General features: G+C 40.5%; 2 protein-coding genes across 3 annotated transcripts in view; both read right to left on the bottom strand.

The window, feature by feature from the left end:
• Window positions 1-22,257, bottom strand: part of PSTK (phosphoseryl-tRNA kinase) — a 329,297-nt gene that overhangs the window by 157,955 nt on the left and 149,085 nt on the right. The gene's annotated exons all lie outside the window — the stretch shown is intronic.
• On the bottom strand, window positions 9,937-20,902 carry BUB3 (BUB3 mitotic checkpoint protein). 2 transcript variants are annotated; one of them, XM_004265738.4, is made up of 8 exons: window positions 20,769-20,902; window positions 20,126-20,320; window positions 19,435-19,504; window positions 17,478-17,629; window positions 14,819-14,977; window positions 12,978-13,155; window positions 12,517-12,733; window positions 9,937-11,516 (listed from the first exon to the last, which is right to left on the bottom strand). In XM_004265738.4, the coding sequence occupies exons 2-8, from the start codon at window positions 20,318-20,320 to the stop codon at window positions 11,501-11,503; spliced, it is 987 nt and encodes a 328-aa protein (XP_004265786.1). In that variant the 5' UTR covers window positions 20,769-20,902; the 3' UTR covers window positions 9,937-11,500. The 2 variants fall into 2 exon arrangements, with proteins under 2 accessions (XP_004265786.1, XP_004265787.1); XM_004265739.4 differs by having other exon boundaries at window positions 9,937-10,280.

Raw genomic sequence — 22,257 nt, 5'->3', positions numbered from 1 at the left:
ACTTTTTTTTTTTAACAATGATTATTATCATGATATGTAATATATTTACATTTGGTATGTATCCACATAATGTTCATTCACTACACCTCCAATATCTCTAGGCTTAAGAGAAAAATATCTAATTCTTATCTCCTTCCTCTCAGCCTCAGGCCACTTCGCTGGCTTATGTGCCTGCCCGACCCAGTAAACTGTAAGCTTCTTGAAGACAAAAGCAAAAATTCATCTTTGATTAATTATAACAACAATCATACATCAATTATATCTCAATAAAGTTGGGGACAATAATAACATCACCAATTAACATTTTGTAATGGTAACAGACCATATATCAGTGTTAATCGCTTTATACCCATTATCTCATCTAATCCTTATAACCACCCTATGAAATAGGCACCACATTATTACCACCACATAAAAGACCAAGGACATGGGGCTCAGAAATTAAATAACAACCGCAAATTCCATAGTTAGCTAGTAACAGCAACTGCACTCAAACCCAACATGTCAGCTACAGACCCCACCATCCCGAACCCAATGCTGTGTCCAAGTCAGGTCATTTAGAAGTGTAGGTGGGTGGATGGATGGATGGATGGATGGATGGATGGATGGATGGATGGACAAACGGATGGATGGACAGATGGATAGATGGGTGAATGGATGGATGGATGGGTAAATGGGTGGATGGAGGAAGGGAGGAATGGATTGATGGATGGGTGGGTAGATGGTGGATGAATGAAAATGTTAGGAAAACAAAAAGTGACCCACAAAGGGAATACTTTGGTGGCCAGTGAGCTTAGTGGCATTAAGGCACGTTCCTGAGTAAGGTTAAGGGCATGGATTTGTTATATTCCTACTCTAGGTAAAACCTGGACCCCTAATAAAAAATCCCTACCACTGGTCCTAAAAGCGTAAGGGTCTTTGTGTGTGTGTGTGTGTGTGTGTGTGTGTGTGTGTGTGTGTGTGTGTGTGAAAGAGAAAGAGAGGGGGGGGGAAGGGATGAAGGACAGAAATAAACACACGGTGAGTGTCAATTCTTTTAGGAGCTTTCACAAATCTGAGTTTGTCTGGATCAGCACAAACCCACCCTCACAAATGCTAGTGGGTCAGAAGGGTCATCTTCTCATGAAAGACATCTTATTATGCTCTAGAGACCACGGAAGCAAGTCAGAAAGGTTTTAGCACCTTTGTTCACCTCTAAACATTTGCCCTTTATAACAACGTTAAAAGCAAAAGGCTCTGAAAGAATGAAATGCCTTTTGAAAAAAGACTTCACACTTGCTTCTAATTCTCCTACTTGTGTCACTTAGGTTCGGTCAGGGGAGCAGAGACACCACGAGGTCATGGAATAGGGCTTTATTATAGGAATCTGACCATATATAGTTGTGGGAAAAGCTGAGGGAGGGGCGTAAAGGTCTGGAAGGGATGCTGGAGGATCAGCAGTCACCAAGCCATCTATCAGAGAGGGCAGGCATGTCCAGACACCAAAAGAACGGCAAAGGGAAGCTGGGGCGAGGCCTCTGCACAGCTGCAGTCCTGTCATTCTGCAGCCACCCATCTGGTGGTGGGCCTCAGGGCCAAGAGTCAGAAAGAAATGCTAGATGCAGATCAGAAGAAAGCAAGGAACCCATCAGACACCTCTGCTGCCATCCATCACTGCACCTGACATCCAACAAACCTTGGAGAGTAATGGCCATCCCAGTCTGTGTATGTTCCTCTTTGGGCCAACTCTAACCCGGAAACAGGCAGGCAAGGGGATGCTGGGAAACGTAGTTCTCAGCTTAACCAAGGCAACCCAGCACAGTCCACCAGACTCCTTTAATTAAATATAGAATACTTAACGTTATTACTCACATCTTTGGGGAGACTGTGCGTTTTAATCATAATTACATGATAAATATTTCATGGTATATATCTTTGTCATATAATTAGGAATAAAAAATGTAATCTCAAAAAGATGCTAAATAATTCAAATGGCTGAGGATGTGATTAAAGCCTTGACTGAAATATGGTCAGAAGGTAACTCAAGGTCTTCAAGCATGATCTCCCAAGAAACATGTCACAATCAGGTATTTTTAAAAGTGCACTGAAATGGAAACACCCCAAAAGAAAAAAAAATTATGTGGCTGTAAGTATGGGGTGAAAACCTAAAGAATATATCCACCTCAAGCTACAATCTGGCAAAAGATATTTTAGCCAGTTTATGAAATCAATATCCTTTCTTCTCTGGCCACTGCTAAGACAATGGCATTCATCTCACTCATTCATTTTGAAAATATCTTCATTTTTTCAAATCCCTGAGGTTAGGGACTATGCTATGTTACTTCTAAAGGCCCTCACAGCACCTAATACAAGGACATAGACACTTGGGGAAAAATCTCTGGACAAATTTCAATCTAGTTCCATATTTACTGCATTCACTTCATACAACGCACTGTTTGGTGCTAGGGAGCTGTGAACAAAGGGGTTCCTGACCTCTAGGGGCTCATAAACCAGTAAGAAACTACTCATGCACAAAATTTACTCTGAAAATAGAAATAGATGGGGCTTTGATAAGTGCTGTAGCTGAAATACAAGAAAGTATGCTTTTGGGAACATAGGAAGAGGTGAGATTAATGTGATAGAGGGAATGTAGGAAGGTGTCTTGCAGGAGGTGGGAACAGGCCTTGAAGAGTAATCCTTCAAAAGAAGGATTCTGTGTGTGGATTTTGTACATGTGCGTGTGTGCGTGAGAGAGAAAGAGAGGAGATAAGCACGGAGGAGGGAAGAGTACAGCTGAAGATAAATTGAGGAATTTGCTGGGGATAAATTAGGCATGACTTCCCAATGGATCAACTTAAATATTCTCCACGCTTCTCCCTCAACCTACGGCAAAGTCAGTGCCCATGGCTTCCATCGTTACATCCTCAAACTCAGTAAGAAACACTTCTATCAAGAGTTACATCCTAGGTTTGAAGAACTCACATCCTGTGAAGGAAACTGGAAACTCTTAGATGGGTCAAGCAAACTCTTGTATCCACGAACTACACTCCCCCCCCCACCTCTGGCTGTCATTCATGTAGCATACATACATTTATTATGGTTTCCCCACCTGTAAAATAACATCACTCTCATTTGTTTGTTGTGAGAGGGAAGACTATTGAAGGAAATAGTGGGAAAAAACTATGGAAACAATAGTGTCCTTTAGAAGCGATGATTATCGAGTCATTTAAGGACTCTAAGCAGGAAGAGGTAAAGCATTTCAGTTTTTATTTCAAAACTTCATCCACTGAAATACTTAATATAACAAGTCCATACTTGCAGAAGCTGAGAACCTTTGCCTTTCGAAAGGAAAGAGACATCAGGTCAGGCCATGTCAGCATGGGGATGAGCCTCAGAGAGCCTCTCAGGAAGAGCTGGAGCCTCAAGTCCCTCACGCACCCCAGGACACCCAGCTAACTGCGCCAGACCTCGGTTTCCTGACGTCTAGCCCAAAGCTGTTAACCCTACTCCACATTTTCCCAAGAAGTTGTATTTCAGGGTAGAAATTTTGCTTCAATATTTTCCCAACATGTTCCTCTTCAAAGTTACTATACTTGAAAAATCTATACACCATCCAAATAATCAGCTTACTAAGATGCATGTTTTACAATCCAGTGGTGCCCACAAACACCTACTGTTTTTCTGAATCTCCAGAGGTATGTTCTGCTTAAATGTGAGCTGGGCCCAAAGTGAGGACAAGGACATCTCCTAAGCTACTGCCTGGCACAGTGCATGTGTTTTTGTTTTAATTACTGGAAGTAAAATGTGCTATTTCACTGTGCCCTCAAAAGGCCCAATTATTATGGCATAACGCAGGCCACGTCAGAGCCAATGCTTGGTCTTCAGGCATGCAACGGGCTGATTTATCCATTGCCACCCCCATCGCCTGGACCAATGGCACAATGGCGCCCCAAGCATCTACTTCAAAAACCCACCAATGGCCTCATTTTCCTAAGTCAACTTTTGCACAAACGGCTTTCATTATCTGCCTATTGATTGAAGGAAAGGAGAGAGGGCAAGAGGAAGAAGGAAGTGAGAGAGGATCAAAGGAACAACAAAAAAAAGTGAAGGACTGTATGGTCTGAATTACAGATCCGCATGATTAGCTATAAGCAGTGGCCAACAGAAGACCCTGAAGGGTGTGCCATTGTAACCTTCAGCCTGGCACAGGCTTCTGATCCCTGAGGGCTATGAGGCTGTTGTGAGAGATCCCTGGTATTTTTTCCAGCAAGCAATTGGCAGTGATGGACGATTACATTAGAAGAACAGCCATGATGCCATGTTTTCTGTGAGGCCCTCAACATTATGAAGCTTTTCAGATCTCAGTTCTCTAGGTGTCCAAGGAGTTGGGATACCCATCATTCAGTAAGTTCCCACATATGTCAGACAAGGCTCGTTTCAAACTGCTTTCTTCAGTTTCCAGTTCCTGAACTTTATTTCTGGAGAGCCAATAAAAACAAAGATGAATCCCCTTCTCCCAAAAGTAATGACAACTCCACCCACATATATTATAGGCTTAGCCTCTAGCACAGCTGCCACTCCCTCCAACATGTCCACTTCCCTCTCCTGCCAGGTTCTTCTCCGGAGTTACCAAAAAAGCAGAACCTTTCACAGGCATTTTTGTCCCTTTAATTGCAAATCTACAATTAGCTGCTCAAGGCAACAAGTATTAAAAATAACTTTCCCTAACCTTATTTTTCTTCTCATCCACTCCACAAGAAGCTCTAATCAGGGAGAAACCAGTCCAGATTAAAAAGATGAAATCAATCAGGAAGGTTGGCAAAACAGGTCTAAACATTGGCCAAAAGAGGAAACAGGAATAATCCCCTCTTCTGGGCTCTATTCATTTTGGATCGATAATGAATAAGAAAACCTTTTCTGAAATTTGGACTCTAGCCAAATTAAAATTTTGCCTTGATAGCCCAATTTAAATTTCAGCTTAGTCCTACTATTTCCCAAGTAATCCCAAGAGGCTAGTTTTTCTGTTTCCACAGGCTTGTCCCCAAACTGTTTTCACTATTTTCAGCCAAAAAGTACTTCTTTATAAATACTGAATGTGCCCAACCCCGGTTATGCGGATGGTTATTCTACTGCTTCCAGGCAGAAGTCCTGTTCAAAGTACAGACCAAATATTACTACTATTATTAGCAATATTACTACTATTATATGCTAATTTCCATAAAGGAGTCTCTCTTCAAGAATTAAATATATTCCCTCTGATCTCATTTGCTTTTCCTCCTAAGACAAGTCAATTTATCGCAAATTCTGATAGTGAAGTCCAAATAAATGAGATTTCTCTTTCTCTTCAATAGCTTCAGATTTGAGTCCAAAACGAAACTCTGGATAATGCCTGGCAGGCACAAGCACAGGATGTTTTGAAATGGCACAAATGGTAGGTCTTATTGCAAAGTAAAGGTGAAGCCCAACATTTAACAGAGCACATTCCGTTAACATAAGTAAAGTAAGCAAGGAAGTACCAAGCTCTGAATAAACAGTGCCCATTCTAACTTGTGCTGGTAACTGAGGTCCATGTTCACCTGATGAACAACAGCAACTAAGGGCAACGATCATGCTCACAGCCTAATGGGTAACATCCTTGCCCTCCATTCCATGACCCCCTTCACGTTAGTCACATACGGAAAGCTGTGCTTCTCCACAGTATCACCAGTGATCTTGATGAACTAACAGTGAACCCAGCCGGAGGGCCGCTTCTACACCCAAAGCTTGAAGGCAAACACTGCCATTGTTCCCAACAAGGGCATTTCTTTAAATGGAGAATGCTAATAACTGACTGCCATGTTAAGCTGTGAAATAATGAAAAAAACTGAAGGATTTCTGTCTGGCAATTCAGTAAGAATGTTAGGGCTTACAGGCTGAGGACATATGGGTAATGTAACACTAAAGACAAATCATCTGGGCTCTTTAAGAATACATGGCTGATGCTAAGAAAATCTTCAAGAGCCAAGTATTTTGAGAATTATGAAGTGATGTTGTAACAAGGTCAGGAGTCTAGGTACATAGGTTTTAAATTACTGCAATAGTCTGTAACAGAGTCCTATAAAGGGATGAAAGGTACTTCGTTACCACATTGGAAAAGCAAACTTAGGTGCTTCTGAGACCAGTAGGCATAATTCGTACGGCTTCCTCAGGTTTGTGTTAACTGCACAAAGTTAGCTAGGATGGTCAGAGGTGAAAGAATATTTCTTGGGAAATTAGTTAATGAAATAAAACACTGGAAATGAGCCTTCAATTACTTCAGTCTGACACCCTGCTCAGCAAAGCAAAGCATTTCTTTTTCCATTTCTCTATTCAAGTCAGGTGACTGGAAAAGTCATCCCACCAGTGGTGTATTCAAACAAAGCAAAACAAAATACCACCAATTGCTTTTCATTTAAAGTAAGTTCTGAAAGCTGGTTGCCAAATCCTGAGTTATACTAAACAAGCAGGCTAACTCATGCGTGTTCCCCCAATTATAGCTCTCTATAAATCACAGTAGAGTCCAGTTTTTACATTCAGATTTCTTTACATCAGGACACAAAATAATTCCCAACTAAGAAGCCAATGCCCCACGACAACTCCATCAGTTCTGTGGGTATCCGTCAAAATGAAAGCATTGTTGCAACACACCACTGATCAAGGGCAAAGCGCCTTTGTACGTAATGGTCCAGTCAGTATTTGTGGCCACCAGGCTCAGCAGCTCTCATTTCTCTTAGCACTAGTCCCAAAGCAACGTAGCCAGGTGCCACTTTGAAAGGAAAACTGCTGCAACTAGTCCTAATAGCTTAAATCAGTATTTTCCCAAGTGAAAGATGGGCTACCCAGAGATAGTTCAAAGACTGAGGAGGGGAAGTCACAGGAGAGAAGAACCATGAAACCAGAGCTATGGTTTCCTTCCTGGATGGCAACAAGGATGTTTTATTTTTAATACACCTAACCTATTGGGTACTATTAACACACTCATCTATTTTCTTGGGGAAAGAACAACCACTGTTAGATTATGCAGTTTTCACCCTGGAAGACCCAACACATCAGAGAACTGGTATTCCTTTTGTCATAGTGACTGATCTCATAGTTCAAGAAAGGGGGGCACTCAGGGGGACTTTCCTGACAGTCCAGTGGTTAAGACTCCACACTTCCACTGTAGGGGGCACGGGTTTGATCCCTGGTCAAGGAACTATGATCCTGCATGCAGCCCACAGCATAGCCTAAAAAAAAAAAAAACCCTTTCCTTCTACATCTTATTAACAACACCTGATGTCAAATAGGGGTCGGTTCATTCCAGAATAGAAAACAGTATACCATTTATGCAAATTTTTTTAAACATATGCAGGCAGACCTCGTTTTATCACGCTTCACTTTATTGTACTTGGCAGATGTTGCGGTTTTTTTCTCTTACAATTTGAAGTTTTGTGGCAACCCTATCTGTGCCATTTTTCCAACAGCAGTTGCTTACTTCATGTCTGTGTCACATTTTGGTAATTCTCACAATATTCCAAACTTTTTCATTATTACTATGTTTGTTATGGTGATCTATAATCAGTGATCTTTGATAATACTCTTGCAAAAAGATTACAGCTCACTGAAGGCTCAAATGACGGCTAGCATTTTTCAGCAATAAAGTAATTAAGGTATGTACATCGTATTTTTAGACATAATGCTATTGCACACTTAACAGACTACAGTCTAAACATAACTTTTATATTCACTGCAACACCAGACACCTTGTGTGCGTCCTTCACTGCTGTAATACTCACTTCATCGCGGCAGTGTGTACCGAACCAACAATACCTCCCAGGTCTGCCTGTATATGGATACTTCACAAGCATAAAGGCATAAGTGAGTACAATACTTAAGAATGGAAAGTGGAAATGTGGTGAGACGGGGTACAAATGAGGCTTCAAACATGTGCAGTGTTTTATTTTAAAACAAAGGGAAGTAAATATGACAAAATATTAACATTTTAAAATCTGGATGGTGGGTTTATAGATGTGATTCTGAGTTTTTCTGAATGTTTAAAACAGCTGATACATGTTTTTAAAAAGATGAATATACTGACAAATTTAAGAACCTGGAATCCCACAGATATCTAAGAACATTAATTTATGGAAAAGAAAAGAACCTGAAAAGACAGCTAATAACTGAGAGCAATGGATTGAATATTTTTTCATCCTAAGAAAGCGATGACTGTGTCAGGCATGCCCTAGTCAACAATTTATATATTCATTTATAACTCCATGAGTTAGGGATTACTTTCATTTCACAGATGAGGAAACTGCTACTCAGAAATTAACTTGGCCAGTGATGCAATGAATTAAACAGCAAAGTTGGGATTCAAAGCCAGGTTCAAAGGCTGGACTCCAAGATTCAGGCTGTCTCATATGGAACAAAGGAGTTCCCCCAACTAACATACCTTTAAGTTTTTACACGGTGAAATTCAGACCAGATATTGCAGCCACCAGAACATTCCCACCTACCTGTCAGAATTCCCAGTGAAGGACAGCTCCACCCCCATTCTTCTAAGAGTACCTTGACAGTCTGCAGTCCCTTCCTGGTGATCTGCAGGCCTTGGAAGCATAGAGTCTTACAAAGTGAATGAAGGGGAACGGGGGCACTGGAGGGTCTCAAGCACAGCATGATAAAAAAGAGCAAGAGTTTTAAAAGTTTTGTGTGGTACAGAGCTGTTTTTCAAATTAGAGGTGGTAAGGCATTTGTTATAAAATCCGTTCAGGGGGCCATAACGAGAATTTCCTAAAAAGGAAGGAAGGAAGGGAACTGATGTATCACATGTACAAAGGGCAAGTGATGCTTTACACAACTGTCACCACTACACATACTGTTCTGACCTCTGTGTGTTCTGGACCGTGGTTTAAATGTATTTCTTACTTGGGTCACAACCGAAAGGTTTGAAAGTCACTGCTCTAGAAGACAGAGCATTTAGGGCCCAGACTGGAGGCTGCTGCATTCCGCTAGATGGGCAGAGGGGACCCTTTAAGGTGGTGGGATAGTAGCAGTAGAAAGAAAAGAAAGATAAACAGAAGAGACACTTAAAAACAGAGAAGAGAATCTGGGTAAGGGAAACCAACGAAAATGCTAAGGTGTTACACCTGGGTCATTTGAGGGGCAAGGTGGCAATAATCATAAACAGGCCATCTGTGAAGAAGAGCTGGTGAAGAGGTCCACAGAAGAGGCAGCAGACACCTTTAAGGTGAGATACATTGGTTTCAAGAGACAAGAAGACATCGCGATAGAAAGACAAAAAAAGTTCTGCCACGCCATGCCCTCAAAACCAGGTCCCCCACATTGCTTTAATTTAGTCACCTTTTACAATACTATATTAATTCTCTTTCAGCTAAACAATGTTTTAAATTTATGCTCTGTCCTCAACCAAGTGGTTATGACTTTAAAAAGCACATAATCACACTAAAGAACCAATACCATCAGTTAGTGTCTGGCTATTACATTATTTACCATCCCAAGGGCTTCACTTTGATTTAGCATTTGATGGATAAGTACAGACGGGTCTGTCACTTGGCTGCAAGTGCGCCTGCTGGCTGCATCAGCACCGGGCTGGGCGAGCTGCAGGAGCCCGGCTGCACCAGCTACCGGGAGAGAGTCATGCCAAAAGGCGCCCGGCAGCTGCCATGCAGTCTGTGCCCATCCTGTGAAGCTGCACAGTTGGCTCGAGGGCCCTGCTGATCCAGCGAGAGGGCACGAGGGAAATGGCAGAACTCCAACAGATCACTTTATCCAAGACTGAATCCCCGAAGTACATCAGAATAGACATAATTAAATGAGGCAGTGTGGACCTAAAGGTACAATGTCATCCCCACCAGGCCCTCGATGAAGGGAGTTTTGCTTTACAGAAGCCTTTTTATGAAGTAAATTACATTAATTACCAACATTTAAAAACATCCAACATTTAAGGGTTCTGAATCTCTGATTTATTAGACAGCATGGAATTAACAGGTTTAGGTTATTTTACAAAAAGAGCTCAAGCTGCTCATACACAGCAACTGGGCTTGCTGGGGGAAAACAATTCTTCAGACTACTGCAAAAGGACACAAAGACTCCTCATCCTACACAGTCAGTATGAAAGGGCACACAGACAAGTTTTTTGCAAGACAGAAAACAGAGAAATCCACATACTAAATAACGCGTCCACAATGACTATAACACATCCCTTAGGGGATAAGCATGTAACTGTAGGAAGCAAAACAAAGCTTTCCATAGAGAAACCACTTTCACGAGATGATTAGGTGGACCTGCAATGAAGAAAATACATTTCAAAAGATGGGTTCAGACTTACACTAAGTTTTCACTGAAATACTTACAAATAAGACCTTTCTCTGTATCAGAAGAATTTTTTTTAAATACATCATGGATAAAATAAATTTCAGTAAAGGTCCAAGTACCATTCAGAAACATATATTTGCAAATAATGTAAATAAAAAACAAAAAGTGTGACAACAAAAATACTATTTGGTACTACCCAGAATAGGCCAAGCTAAGTTCATGTTCTGCTTCAGGGCATTATATTGAAATGAATCTCATTCTCACTATAATTTTTTTCTTTTTAACCTTCATCACCAGTGGCTGGGTAACTGAAATGGACATGAGAACTATATAAATGTCAGAGAAATATGTAAACCTCATTAATGTTTCCAAAAATTCATTTAGAGATAGAAACAGGTCCAAATAGATGCCTGTCTAAATGTACTGCAATTACGTTACAATTATTTTTCCAAATACACAGATATGCTCTGTCTTTTCTCAGCTCATTACTGACTCAAACAATTTGCTCTTCTGGGATCAATTGTTTGCTAATAAATAATTGTTTACAGTCACAAAATGATGTTAGGAGGTTTTCTTATTAGTTTTCCTTCTGCACCCTAATAAGATTGAAAACGAGCTGATTCCCCAGAGTCTAACCTTAACCTCGCTTTGTTTCACAGCCCAGGAAATGATGACCCATCTGCTTCAGAAAATAATGGACGGCCGAGAGGAAATATTGTTTAATTGTAGATTAACCTCCTCATGAGGCAGTCTGAAGCAGCTTTAGAATTAGCAACTACAACCAGCAAGAGAAACAAATGGCTCAAGAGCCTTTTTCTCTACCATTTAAGGTCCACAAAGAATGCAAAGGGGGTTTTACTACCTACATTTATTCACAAACATTTATTTCCACAATAGAAACAAACACCATCAAGGTCAAAACTGATTCTCAAAAGTGCTGCCGCTGCCCTCAAATTCTGTTTGTCCGAATACCTTTAAATGCAGCAAACCATCAAACCATCTCATGCACTAAAGAAAGTGTTTGTTTTAAAACAAGCAATAAAAACCTCTTTTCCAATATTTTCAGGTTCTTATAATATTAAAATTAAATTTTTTCCCTGGTTTCTTTGTTAAAAGTAATAAATCCACCATTGGGGAGTACGAATTGTTTTATTATCATCAACATGGCACTTAAGTAAATGAAATCTTGTCAAGTACATGGTGACCTACAAGTTCAAAAGAAAAAAGAACAGCATGAGATCAAAATGGCCAGCCAGGACAAGAGATACAAAAGTGAGAGATTAAATGCAAACACAGCCCTTTATCCAACAGGCTTCACATGCTAAGTCTGTTCTAAAGTCAAACCTGTAAAAACACCCATGATATTGAGTATTTAATACTCTGCCCCCTTCTCAGGGACTCAACCAATTTAGCAAGGGGACTCTATACCATTCTAACTCAGAGAGGTACAGGAATCCTGAAAAGTCAGTTATTCCATAAATATTTACTGAGGACTTCCTTCCAGGGCCTGAGTAGACAGGGCCAAGGAACAGGACAAAGACTCTTGGGGGTTGGTACTTCATGGTTAAACAAGTGCCTAAGTATCAGGTTTCCCTAAAGCCTGGAAGCCTGGTGCAGGTAATTAAGTAAAAAGCTTTGCCCTAGGTACCAAAAAATGGAAATGGTTCCTCTCTGTCAGCAGTTACAACCAAGAGCCAAAGACATCTATGAAAATTTCGAAACTAAGGAAATCTGCTATCGCAGGCAAGGCCATATTACTCTGAATTTCCAGTAAGACCTGAAGGTCATTCATTTTGTGTAAATATTAAAGAAACAACCTCTGTGGAGAGGGAAGATTTTTGGTAGTTCAAATTCTTAAATATCTTAAATAGAATTTGCTAAAATAAATTATTCTTGAATTCCTCAACTTAATTTTGAAGCAATGAGCTAGTAATAACTCCAGAGATTCAAATAATAGTGCCTATTCAAGAAGAATGAGAGTTTGACATTCTTCTCTACAAAACAACTAGGCACAATTTTATCCATCAGACGTCTATCAACCTACGGATATTGAAAGCTTGGGAGAACAAGATAAAATCAACTCCAACCCTAGAGTCAGCTGTAATATCGAGCAGGCATCAACAATGCTATTCATGAATTTAGAAAAATTAATAAATCCTGGGTTGAATGCAAGAAAAGGCTCAAATACAGGTGAAGCATACTCACTTGGGTTTTGTTTCTGCATCTGTCACTTGGCGAATGAAGATACCATCTTCGGGATGTTCCGTGTCATCCATTTCATACATATACGATGATGCTATTGCAAGTGTAGTCCCATCATTACTGAAGGCGAGTGACGCAATGCTGGTGGGGTACCGATGGAACTGGCATAGCCGCTTTTTGTTAAATGGATCCCAAATATTTACAAATCCATCAGAACCACCTGCAAGTAATTTCAAGAGTTACAACAGTCTTTAAAAGCAGATACAAAAATAACCATTATTTTAACCATTTTTAAGGTCACAGAAGTTACATTTTCCCCAGGGAGTATTATACCAGATTTTCTTCCCTTTAAATATCATAAAAAGCAAGCACAATTTTTTAAAACTCTGCCCAAGTACAAACGTGCACTGTTCAATTAATAGCAAAATGATGTTATCTTAACAACTAGATACAGGTTAGCATACCTGTGGCAAAGGTATTGTGGATGTTGTGAAACGAAATGGCGTTGACTGGGTAAATTTGCTCAATATTATTTTCTTTCAGTCTGTGACACTTGAAGGCATACTTCTTCTTCTGTACCTCAGGGCTTGGGTCCAAGTACTCAACTGCCACTCGGCCTTCAATAGAGCTTAATACATAACCCTGACAAGAGGAAATCAGAGGACAAAAATGGTGAATCCAGCTTCCAAAACTAGGCCTGGATTCCCAAACTCAACCCAATTCCAAAATTCAGCCCACAGTAAAGAAAGATGATTATTTTTAAAATGAAAAGAGAATACGGCCAGGTTTTAACCACGTGTTTAAGCTGTACTAACATAGTTAAGATCACTCCAAAGTTTAAGAACACTTATATCTGTTTTATTACAAGTAAATAAATAAAAGGCCACCATCACTTGTCTTCTTCATTCTACCAGTACCCTGCACACTGCAATCAAAAATGTTGAGTTATTCTGTCAAACCTCAACAGGAATTTTAAAGTGTTTCAGTATCATTTATTTGTTGTCCTGTCCAGAAGGGGACTAGAATTCATTCCATCAGCTGGAATATGTTTTTCTTTGCTCTACGCCTCTCACCTCTAACAACTCTAAGAGAATTGTGTCTCCTTCACTGAGGGTACCAATAATCCAAACCAAGTGGAAAACCAGCCTTCCATCTTGGTCATCCTGCCTCTCGCATTTAACTACACCAAGTCAAGTGTACACACAAACCACACAGATTTTCAGTGATGTTCAAACGTGGCTTATAATTTCAAACCTTTCCTCACTTTGCCTCCAAATAGTATGTCAAAGAAAGTAAGAGATGAAGATAAATATGAAATCTATATTTTTAATTCTTCAAGGTATGAAAAAGATTTACTCCTAAAAAACTACTTATGGAGGGAAAAAAAAATCAGTAAAATGTTACTTTTAAACTTCCATTATAAACTGGAAATAAACTCTGACGGAAAATTTAAGATAGAAGACATAATAACATTCATAAATGCAAGCATATTTTAATCATGCACTTAAATCTCTAAAGTTTCACATAACTGCAATTCCTTATCTTCAATGGAAATTTACAATATCCTGAGAAGAAGAACTGTGATCACCACTTGAGGTACTAGCCTTCTGATAAGCACTAAGGATAGCCATTAGATTCCAAAGACACCCACTGTTTTTAATGACTTTTCCTCTTGTAAAATTCCTACAGCAGCTGACCCCACCACCAACTTCCCTTTGAACTTTAAGGATTTGGGGACGAAAGGGCAGATTAATAGTGTCACCTCATCTAGTAATGATGATGGGAAGGGTGACCTACCCTGTTCGTCATTGTATGAGGGACAACGCCTCTCTACCCTCAATGGCATTCTTTTAGAAAAGAAAAATCCAGGTCTGCTAGCAGACTGACTGAACTCTGTTAGCATTAAGGTAAAAAGAGGTGCAAAAAAGAGAGAGAGAACAGCAAATTCCATAATCCTAAATTTCCAGATTTAAATTTGAATTCACTGTTTTGTAAATTAAAATACCTGCAAAACTCTCTCTGATTACTGTATACCTGTCAAGCATCCTGGACTAGCATCACCAAGGAATCTGAAAACCTCTACTCTAGCCACTGGCAGATTACTTATCCTCTCTGAACATCAAAGCTTTCTCTAAAATTGAGTTAACATACCACCTTTTAACAAAAGGCTGTCAAAAATTTACAACAAATTCTAAATCACTACTCAAAAAAAAAAGCAAAGCTTTAAAAGGCACTGACCAAATCATTATCATATAAGATCCTCTTATTTTCAAATTCCCCGGGCACAGGGAGGAGAGGTCAGTACCTGCTTGTTTGGAAATGCTCGTATGCAGCGAGTCTGGTACTTGAGGCTGGACTCCCGGCGCTGCTGCACGTAGCCCATGTTCCGTAAGTCCCACACCAACACTCTGCGGCCTGCGGTGCCCACAATCAGCCGGTCTCCAGACACTGAGAGGGTATACACCTTTCAAAAAAGACCAAAACTTGCTGAAAATCATCTGCTTGCCTGCAAATGGCATTTCGCACCAAGATAAAGTCCACTAATCATAAAACCATAAAAAAGTTAGCTCATCAGGTTCACAAACACAGGTACGAAATTTTAAATGCTACACAATCCAATTGGCACAAAATAATAAACACAAGATATTCTTAATACTTAACCAAGTATCACATAATGCACATTCTAATTAACTCTCCGAAAGCATCTCTGAAACAATTCTCTTCGTTACTAAAACAAGTTAAATTATTAAACAGTTTTTACAGCCCTCTTGTTTCATTCAGTGACAATATAAAATTGTAGAAAATACTCAAAAAGGAGATAATAAAGCCATAAAAACTCAAGATAGCTTTCAATGGGCTTCTGGCTTTTCATAAAACAATCATTTTCAAAGTTATTTTTCTATGACCACCTTTTGGAAGGATATTTCATGTTGTAACTCTAAAAATCTTGACTCTCCCAGCTGTCACACTGAATAAATAGGCCTTCCCAGGAAGAGTGAGAGAGATATCATTAATTAGCTTCTTAGTTGCTTTTGGTGGCATACGAACTCAAAATTAAAAGACAAGGATAGTGGTCTGGCATATGACAAGGCAAATTCTTATACCCTGACGTCATAATACTGAACACTCAGGACAGAGTTATCTTCAGGGAAAATTTAAAAAGCATTTTATTCCCTAAAAGCATCTATTTTTTCCCCCTCAAAACTCCTTTTCTTCAATATCAAAACAACTTCCACAAAAACATTCCTTTAAAACAAATCACAAAATTTCCTGCCAATAAGCATTTAAAGTTACTTATTTTCAAATATGTTATCTGGGGACTAAATAGAGATAGCAAATTCATGAAAATGGTGGCAAAACGTATGTTCCTGATCAGGTTAAACCATTTTTTTAAAGTCTAGACTTCAGGTATATAACTATGCCCTGATCATTACTTTCAATTAATAAGCAACTCATCTAATATTTTAAAATCTGAAAAATCACTATAAAAAATGAAGAGGCCTCATGACATGGTAAGATATCTCTTTAACATTCAGTAATTAAACCTTATGGTTAGTAATCACTAATACGTTAACCACATACCACCAGCCCAGAGGAAAAAAACAAATTGGGTTTCACAATGTAACGAGTGGACAGTCTCTACCATCTGGCCTTTAAATTCAACAGCTAATTTGACCAAGGGAAAAACAAGAAATTTAAAAGATTCAAAACAGTAGATTTAACACAAGAATATTTCAATAACAGACATATTAAGATTTACCGCTGTTTATTCAGAAAACATGTTTGCAGAAAAACAGAAATTAACCTAAGATATATGAAACACCAAATTTTAAGAAACACAGAAAGAGATCAGTTGATAACAGTACAATCAGAATGGGAATTTTATCTTAAATCTTTACTATACAGGTGACACACAAGCTTCTAAAAGTGCTTTCTATCCCCACGAATCATAAATCAAGTAAAAACACTGTCATGCTACTGACTAGGTATATACATTTATCAAAAACAATATTAAAAAAAGTGACATAATGAACCTTGCTGAACCAATAAGCAGCTTGATTCAGTGTGGCTGTCCATTATATGATATTCTGTCAGCAATTTATCACAGCTCTTAACACGTTACATACAACCATAAATCAAAACCAGAAACAATGCAATTATTTTATTCTGAACAAAGGTCTTGCCAGGAGTAGATTCGAATGTGATGTGACAAAAATAATGGCTCTTTGGATGCACTACGGTATATAATGACAGCTAACAGGAACTGAATAGTATATTTACATTGAGGAAATAGACTCAAGTGAAGGATACCTTTAAATTGCTAAAACAATCAATCTTTAAAATTAACTACCACCTGATAAAGTCTGATAAAGGATACAGCAAGAATGCTCAATTACACTTCCACTGTACAGATAAAAAGGTTACAATAATACACAAAGTTTCAGTTTTAAGAAGCTTCCTTCACTACAGCCTTCAAACTACATCTGTTAGTATTAAAAATAAATAAATGGTAAAAGCCAGGGAATACAGGACATCTTTTTCACTAAACTTCAAATGATAACCCATTTCACCCTCTTAGTCAACGCAAGAGAAACCTCAGGTCATAAGTGAAAATGAGTGATGCTCCATCCCACTTCCTGGTTTGGGGCCGTCAGACGCAAATGAAGGCAATGGAACAGTCTTTGCTAAATGACTTCTCTGAAAAGTTGCTTCTCAGCCCTAGGACTGAAAGCATTAATACATGGAAGTGGGTTTAGGACTACTGCTATCCAGTACAAATACGACAACTGACAGAAAATGTTGACCAAAACACCAAAATTAGTTTTCCTTCACATATTTAGCTGAGTTTGTAAAACAGACTCATCAACTCTTAACCTCTAAATTGAACATCATATTCATCAAACATTTATCAAGTCAAACCACCCCAAGGACCATAATTCCTGTTACGAATATAAAGAGCCTACCTTTTCAGGCTGAGAGAAGGTCCCAGCATTACAAGGGGTTCTGGGATCCCACAATTTAACTGTCTGATCCCAACTCCCAGTAACCATCACATTCACTTCTGGACAATATTCAACACATCTGATAGGGGCATCGTGGGTTCCAACAAGATTTTCTGTAGGAAAAAACAAACCAACAAACCACACCTAGCTTTACTAAACAAAGATTCCTCAAGTGAACAATAGAAGGAAACATTCATTGCACTGTAACAAATCCGCTTCCACCCACTCAATGGAACTACTACACACAGAAAAATTTCTCTGCGACTACGAAAGTCATCCTTTCATCTCTGTTCACCTGACAGTGCATAGCTTGATTCACTGGCATGGTAATACCAAAAGCTGACTTCAGTTTCAGATTACATTAAAATGGTGGCATATTTGTTATTTTCCTCACTTGATTCTAGATTCCTTCAAATCAGGAACCTTGTTTAACTCTATAGTTCTGACTATCTAGTACAGGTTCTTATACACGGTAGGTACTCAAGAAATACCTGATGAAATGAACCAACGAGTGGAGAACTCTGGTCAAATGGATCTGGATAAAACTTACCGAGTTAAGCTGATGTTTCAAAGAAACTTATTTAAGTGGTAACAGGATTATCTGAGAGCTGGGGATGAGGAAGGCAGGGAGTCTTATGATTAACCCACTTGGTTTTCATGGTGGGTCAAATTTCTAATACACAATTTCTTTCCTCTCAGTTTCAACTCTTCACCCTATCTGATTCATTCATTCAACTAACATCTACTAAATGTCTACTATGTGCCAGAATCTATACCACATGCTAAGGATACAACAAAGAACAAACAATATGTGGCCCTGATCCTCAAAGAGGAAAACTACCTGTTTAAATACATACTTTTTTTTCTTGTTTAAATGGTATCTCGTGAAGTTCAGCAATGACCGTCTGAGAATAAACAGCTAATTCCCTTAATTATGGCCTATAACTTCAAAAACTTTTGTTTCCTTTTCAGTGCTTTTTTTCTCCTGAGTTTTCAAACAAATAGAACCTAAACCTGCAAGCTAACTTCCTATCTAGAATAAGCTGCTAGCAAACAAAACCAAACACCTGCAGTTGTAAGTTACATGACAAAAGGGCTTTCATGCAAAAGCCTCTTCTGACTGGATCCTTCTTTATTTTTTTTTTGGATAAGATATAGTGCCCATCCTCTATCCATCCCACTGTCCAACTCATCCTCATTAGTCGTATCTCTGTGCCTTGCCATGTCCTTCAAGTACATCTATGTCTAACGTACGCATATACCAAAAAAAAAAAAAAAAAAAACCTCCACTAGAGAGCTCTGTGTATTCGAGTTCCATTCCAATCTCTACTCTGCTCCAAAGTCACCACAAAAATGTGGGTAAGTTATTTCATATCTCTTAGAAATTAACTAAAAGAAAATGTGTCATCTTGTTCTTCATTCAATAAACGCAACTGAAGCATATTCTATGCTAAACAACTATACAAGCGGGGTTAACATGGTATCTGGACAGGGTTGGCTATTTTATAATGTTAAATTTTTTAAAACCTATCTTCCTTCAGTCTAAACTAAATTAGTTTCTGAAAAGAGAACGCTGAAACATCAGCACTGTCCTGGAAAAATCCTACTGAAAGGTAGTCCACTGCGGGACCCAGTCCCCTTCTGAGGGCAAGGGAAAGGGCAAATACTTAAGTGCCACTTCATGTAAACACTGTGGATGGAGATCATGAGTTTCACTGATAAAATACATGCATAATATTTTGTGATTGTAATTTAATGGTTATCATTTAAACGAAAAAGTCCTAAATTCAAGCCATTTTTACTTGTATCTAAGCAACTTAGGAACTAAGCAATTCAGGAACTACTCTTCATGAATAAACATTTACAAGTAAGCACTAACTAAGAAAACACTAAACTGGTAAAAACGTGGCTATGTTACCTTGATCAGTGTTCAAATCATGCATTTTCAATTGATGGTCTAATCCTCCACTCCAGGCATGTGTTGGATCCTACAAAATAAAGGTGCAAGTCATTTAAAACTTACAGAGCTTTAAAAAGCATTTTAAAATTCCTGTTTCTACAGCCAACTATCCAGTTTATGCTCAGGACGAGAGGTACACTGGGCTCAGCTACTCACTGTAAACAAACAAAAAAACAGTACAAAAAATAAAGCAAATTAAGGAGCTGAGAAAACTACTACGCCAGCAAATTAAGGAAGAACTGTTCACCACACTGGCTGACAGTCAACAGGCATTCCCATGTACTCGCAAACAGACCTTTCTTTTAACAAGACAGCCAAATGTTACTGTCTTGTTGTGAGTTTCAAACACATTACGTCCAAAATGTTTGCAAAGTTGCGCCATTAGAACACAAGGGGAGACCGAGTTCTTGACGTCTGCAAGTCCCCAGCGCCAAAAAAAAAAAAAACCCCACACACACAAAAAAAACAAAAACAAACAAAAAGACAGTACCTGGGGCTCAAGGTAAGTGCTGGGGGAAGGGAGGGGAGCTATCCAAATGACCCCACCGACAAAAGCCTCGGCCCAACAACGGAAAACGGATACTGTTGACCAGGAACACCATACCGAGACTATTAAAGGGGGGCAGAAGCGGAAGCGGAGGACACCTACGTAGAAAGCGCAGTCCAGGACGGCGCCGGTGTGCTGGTACTTGAGCCGCATGGAATTGGCCGGCACATCGTAAAGGCGCACGGACGTGTCCCAGGAGGAGACCAACAGGAACTGAGAGGTGTTCGGGCTGAACTTCACCGAGGAGATGCCGTCCTCGGGTGGCTGGTTCAGCTTGAACTCGTTAGAACCGGTCATCTACAGAACAAGCGCCTAGTTAGAGTCCCCAAGGGTCCGGGGGCTGGACTCGCCGACGGCGGGGCAGCGAGGGGGCCCCACGGGGGCCGGGCCTAGGGAAGGCCGCCGACACGGCCTCTGCGCCTGCGCGGAACCGCCGCGCCCGCCGCGGTCCGGCCTCATCTTCCCCCACCCCACCCCAGGCCGCCCCTTCTAAGCGCCCCAGCCGGCCGCGTCGCCGCCACCGCACCCCGAACTCCAGCCTCCAGGGTGGCCCGCCGCGGGCTCCTGCACCCCGGCCTCCCCCACTGGGCCTGCCGCCCCGCCTGCTCCTGAAATAAAAGAAAACCTGTGGAAGAGGAACCGGTTCCCAGAGGACGGCTCCGCCAGCTCCGGGCCCGGGGGGCGGGGGGTGGTGGAGAGGTTCCCAGAGAATTCGCTACTGCGCCCGGCCGCCTCTCCCCGTTACCTTAGCTCCTTCTGAAGCAACTTCGCCGCTACTCGCCGCCGCCTAGCTTCCCTCGTAGCTCTCGCAGGCCGGACGAAAGGGGCGGAGAGGAGGTTCCAGCCAATGCCTGCCATTGGCTGATTTCAAACGCCAACGTCTCGCTCTAGGCAGCCGATTGGTCCGCCGGGCGTCAGTCAACCCAGGCAACCTGTTCCGGCACAAAGGCGAATGACGGCTTTTCCGGTCACGTGGCCTCTTTTCACCACCAGGCTGAGGCGCCAGCGCAGGTGCCGGACAAGTGAAAACTACAACTCCCAAAGAGCACCGCGCCAAGGCTGCGCTCACGCCCTCGCCCCTCCGTGTGCGGCACGCTGGGAAATGTAGTCTCCCTGGGGCCGACGCCTGGCCTGTCCTCTGAATAGTAGGCGGGAAAGATACTCTTCCCAGTTGACTCTTGGGGCCCTCCCCATCTCAGTTAATCTCTCAGACACAAAAACCTTATTTTGGTCAGTACTTTTATAGAGCTAAATTAGTTTCCCTTCCACTGCACATGCATATGCCCATGAAGTTGACCAAAATTGGAATGGAGAAAAAACTATTTGTTCAAATGAAGTGTATATTTTGCCCTACTTTTTTCTCATTTTCCTGGACATTCCACCTATGAACCAGGCTCTCACATTTCCCACTGTCGAAGATCTACTGACCTTAAAGATACTCATCCTTATTTATACTCTGCTTATCTCTTCATTCCATTTTCCTGCAAACATTTATTGAGCACCCAGCGCATGCCAGGCCTGGTGAGAAAACCGGGAAGATGCATTAATCAGACCGATTCTTGCTCTTGAGGAACTCTTTGTCCAGAAGGTTGGACAGACTGAGAAACAAATGATTACTCTGCAGTGTGTTAAAGCTCAAAAGCCTCTTTGAGACATATGTTCAGGTAGGGCCCTAAAATGACACCTACAAGCTTCTCTCCATCCACCCCCTCCCACTCCAAGAACTCGCCAGACTTGCAGGCTCGGTTTGCTGGATTTTCTGTTTCTAGAATCCTCCAGAAATAGAATCAAGAACGTTGCTCCTGTAATGAGAAATAATTTGGTCTCCATGAAAGAAAAGCAATACTTAATTTATAACTAGAATGCTGTGACTCGGTTACTCTTGAATATCAAAAGTGCACTGAAAATTTTCAATTTAATCCATGCTATAACCTCTTTTTCACAGGCTTTTGTAAAAAAAAATCTTGTTATTAAATGATCTTGTATGAAGTGGGAGGAAACTGCTGAGGTTAAAGTGTTTAATTTCTACCTTGATAGAGAAAAAGTGTTGTTGGTCCTTATGCATTCATATATGCTGACTCAGGTGCACTTTTTTATGAATGGTGACACAGTAAACACACAACAACCACCCTTCTGCCCGGTGTATTGATGATATTCCTGTCAAAAGGACAGATTCTTGCCCTGTCTCCTCACCAGTCCTCATACTTGGTTCTCTCTCCTCTTTCAACAACTTA

This window comes from Orcinus orca, chromosome 14, assembly GCF_937001465.1.
Source record: "Orcinus orca chromosome 14, mOrcOrc1.1, whole genome shotgun sequence".
NCBI lineage: Eukaryota > Metazoa > Chordata > Mammalia > Artiodactyla > Delphinidae > Orcinus > Orcinus orca.
The sequence above is the reverse complement of the archived record's forward strand: the minus strand, read 5'-3'. Positions and strand labels throughout refer to the sequence as shown.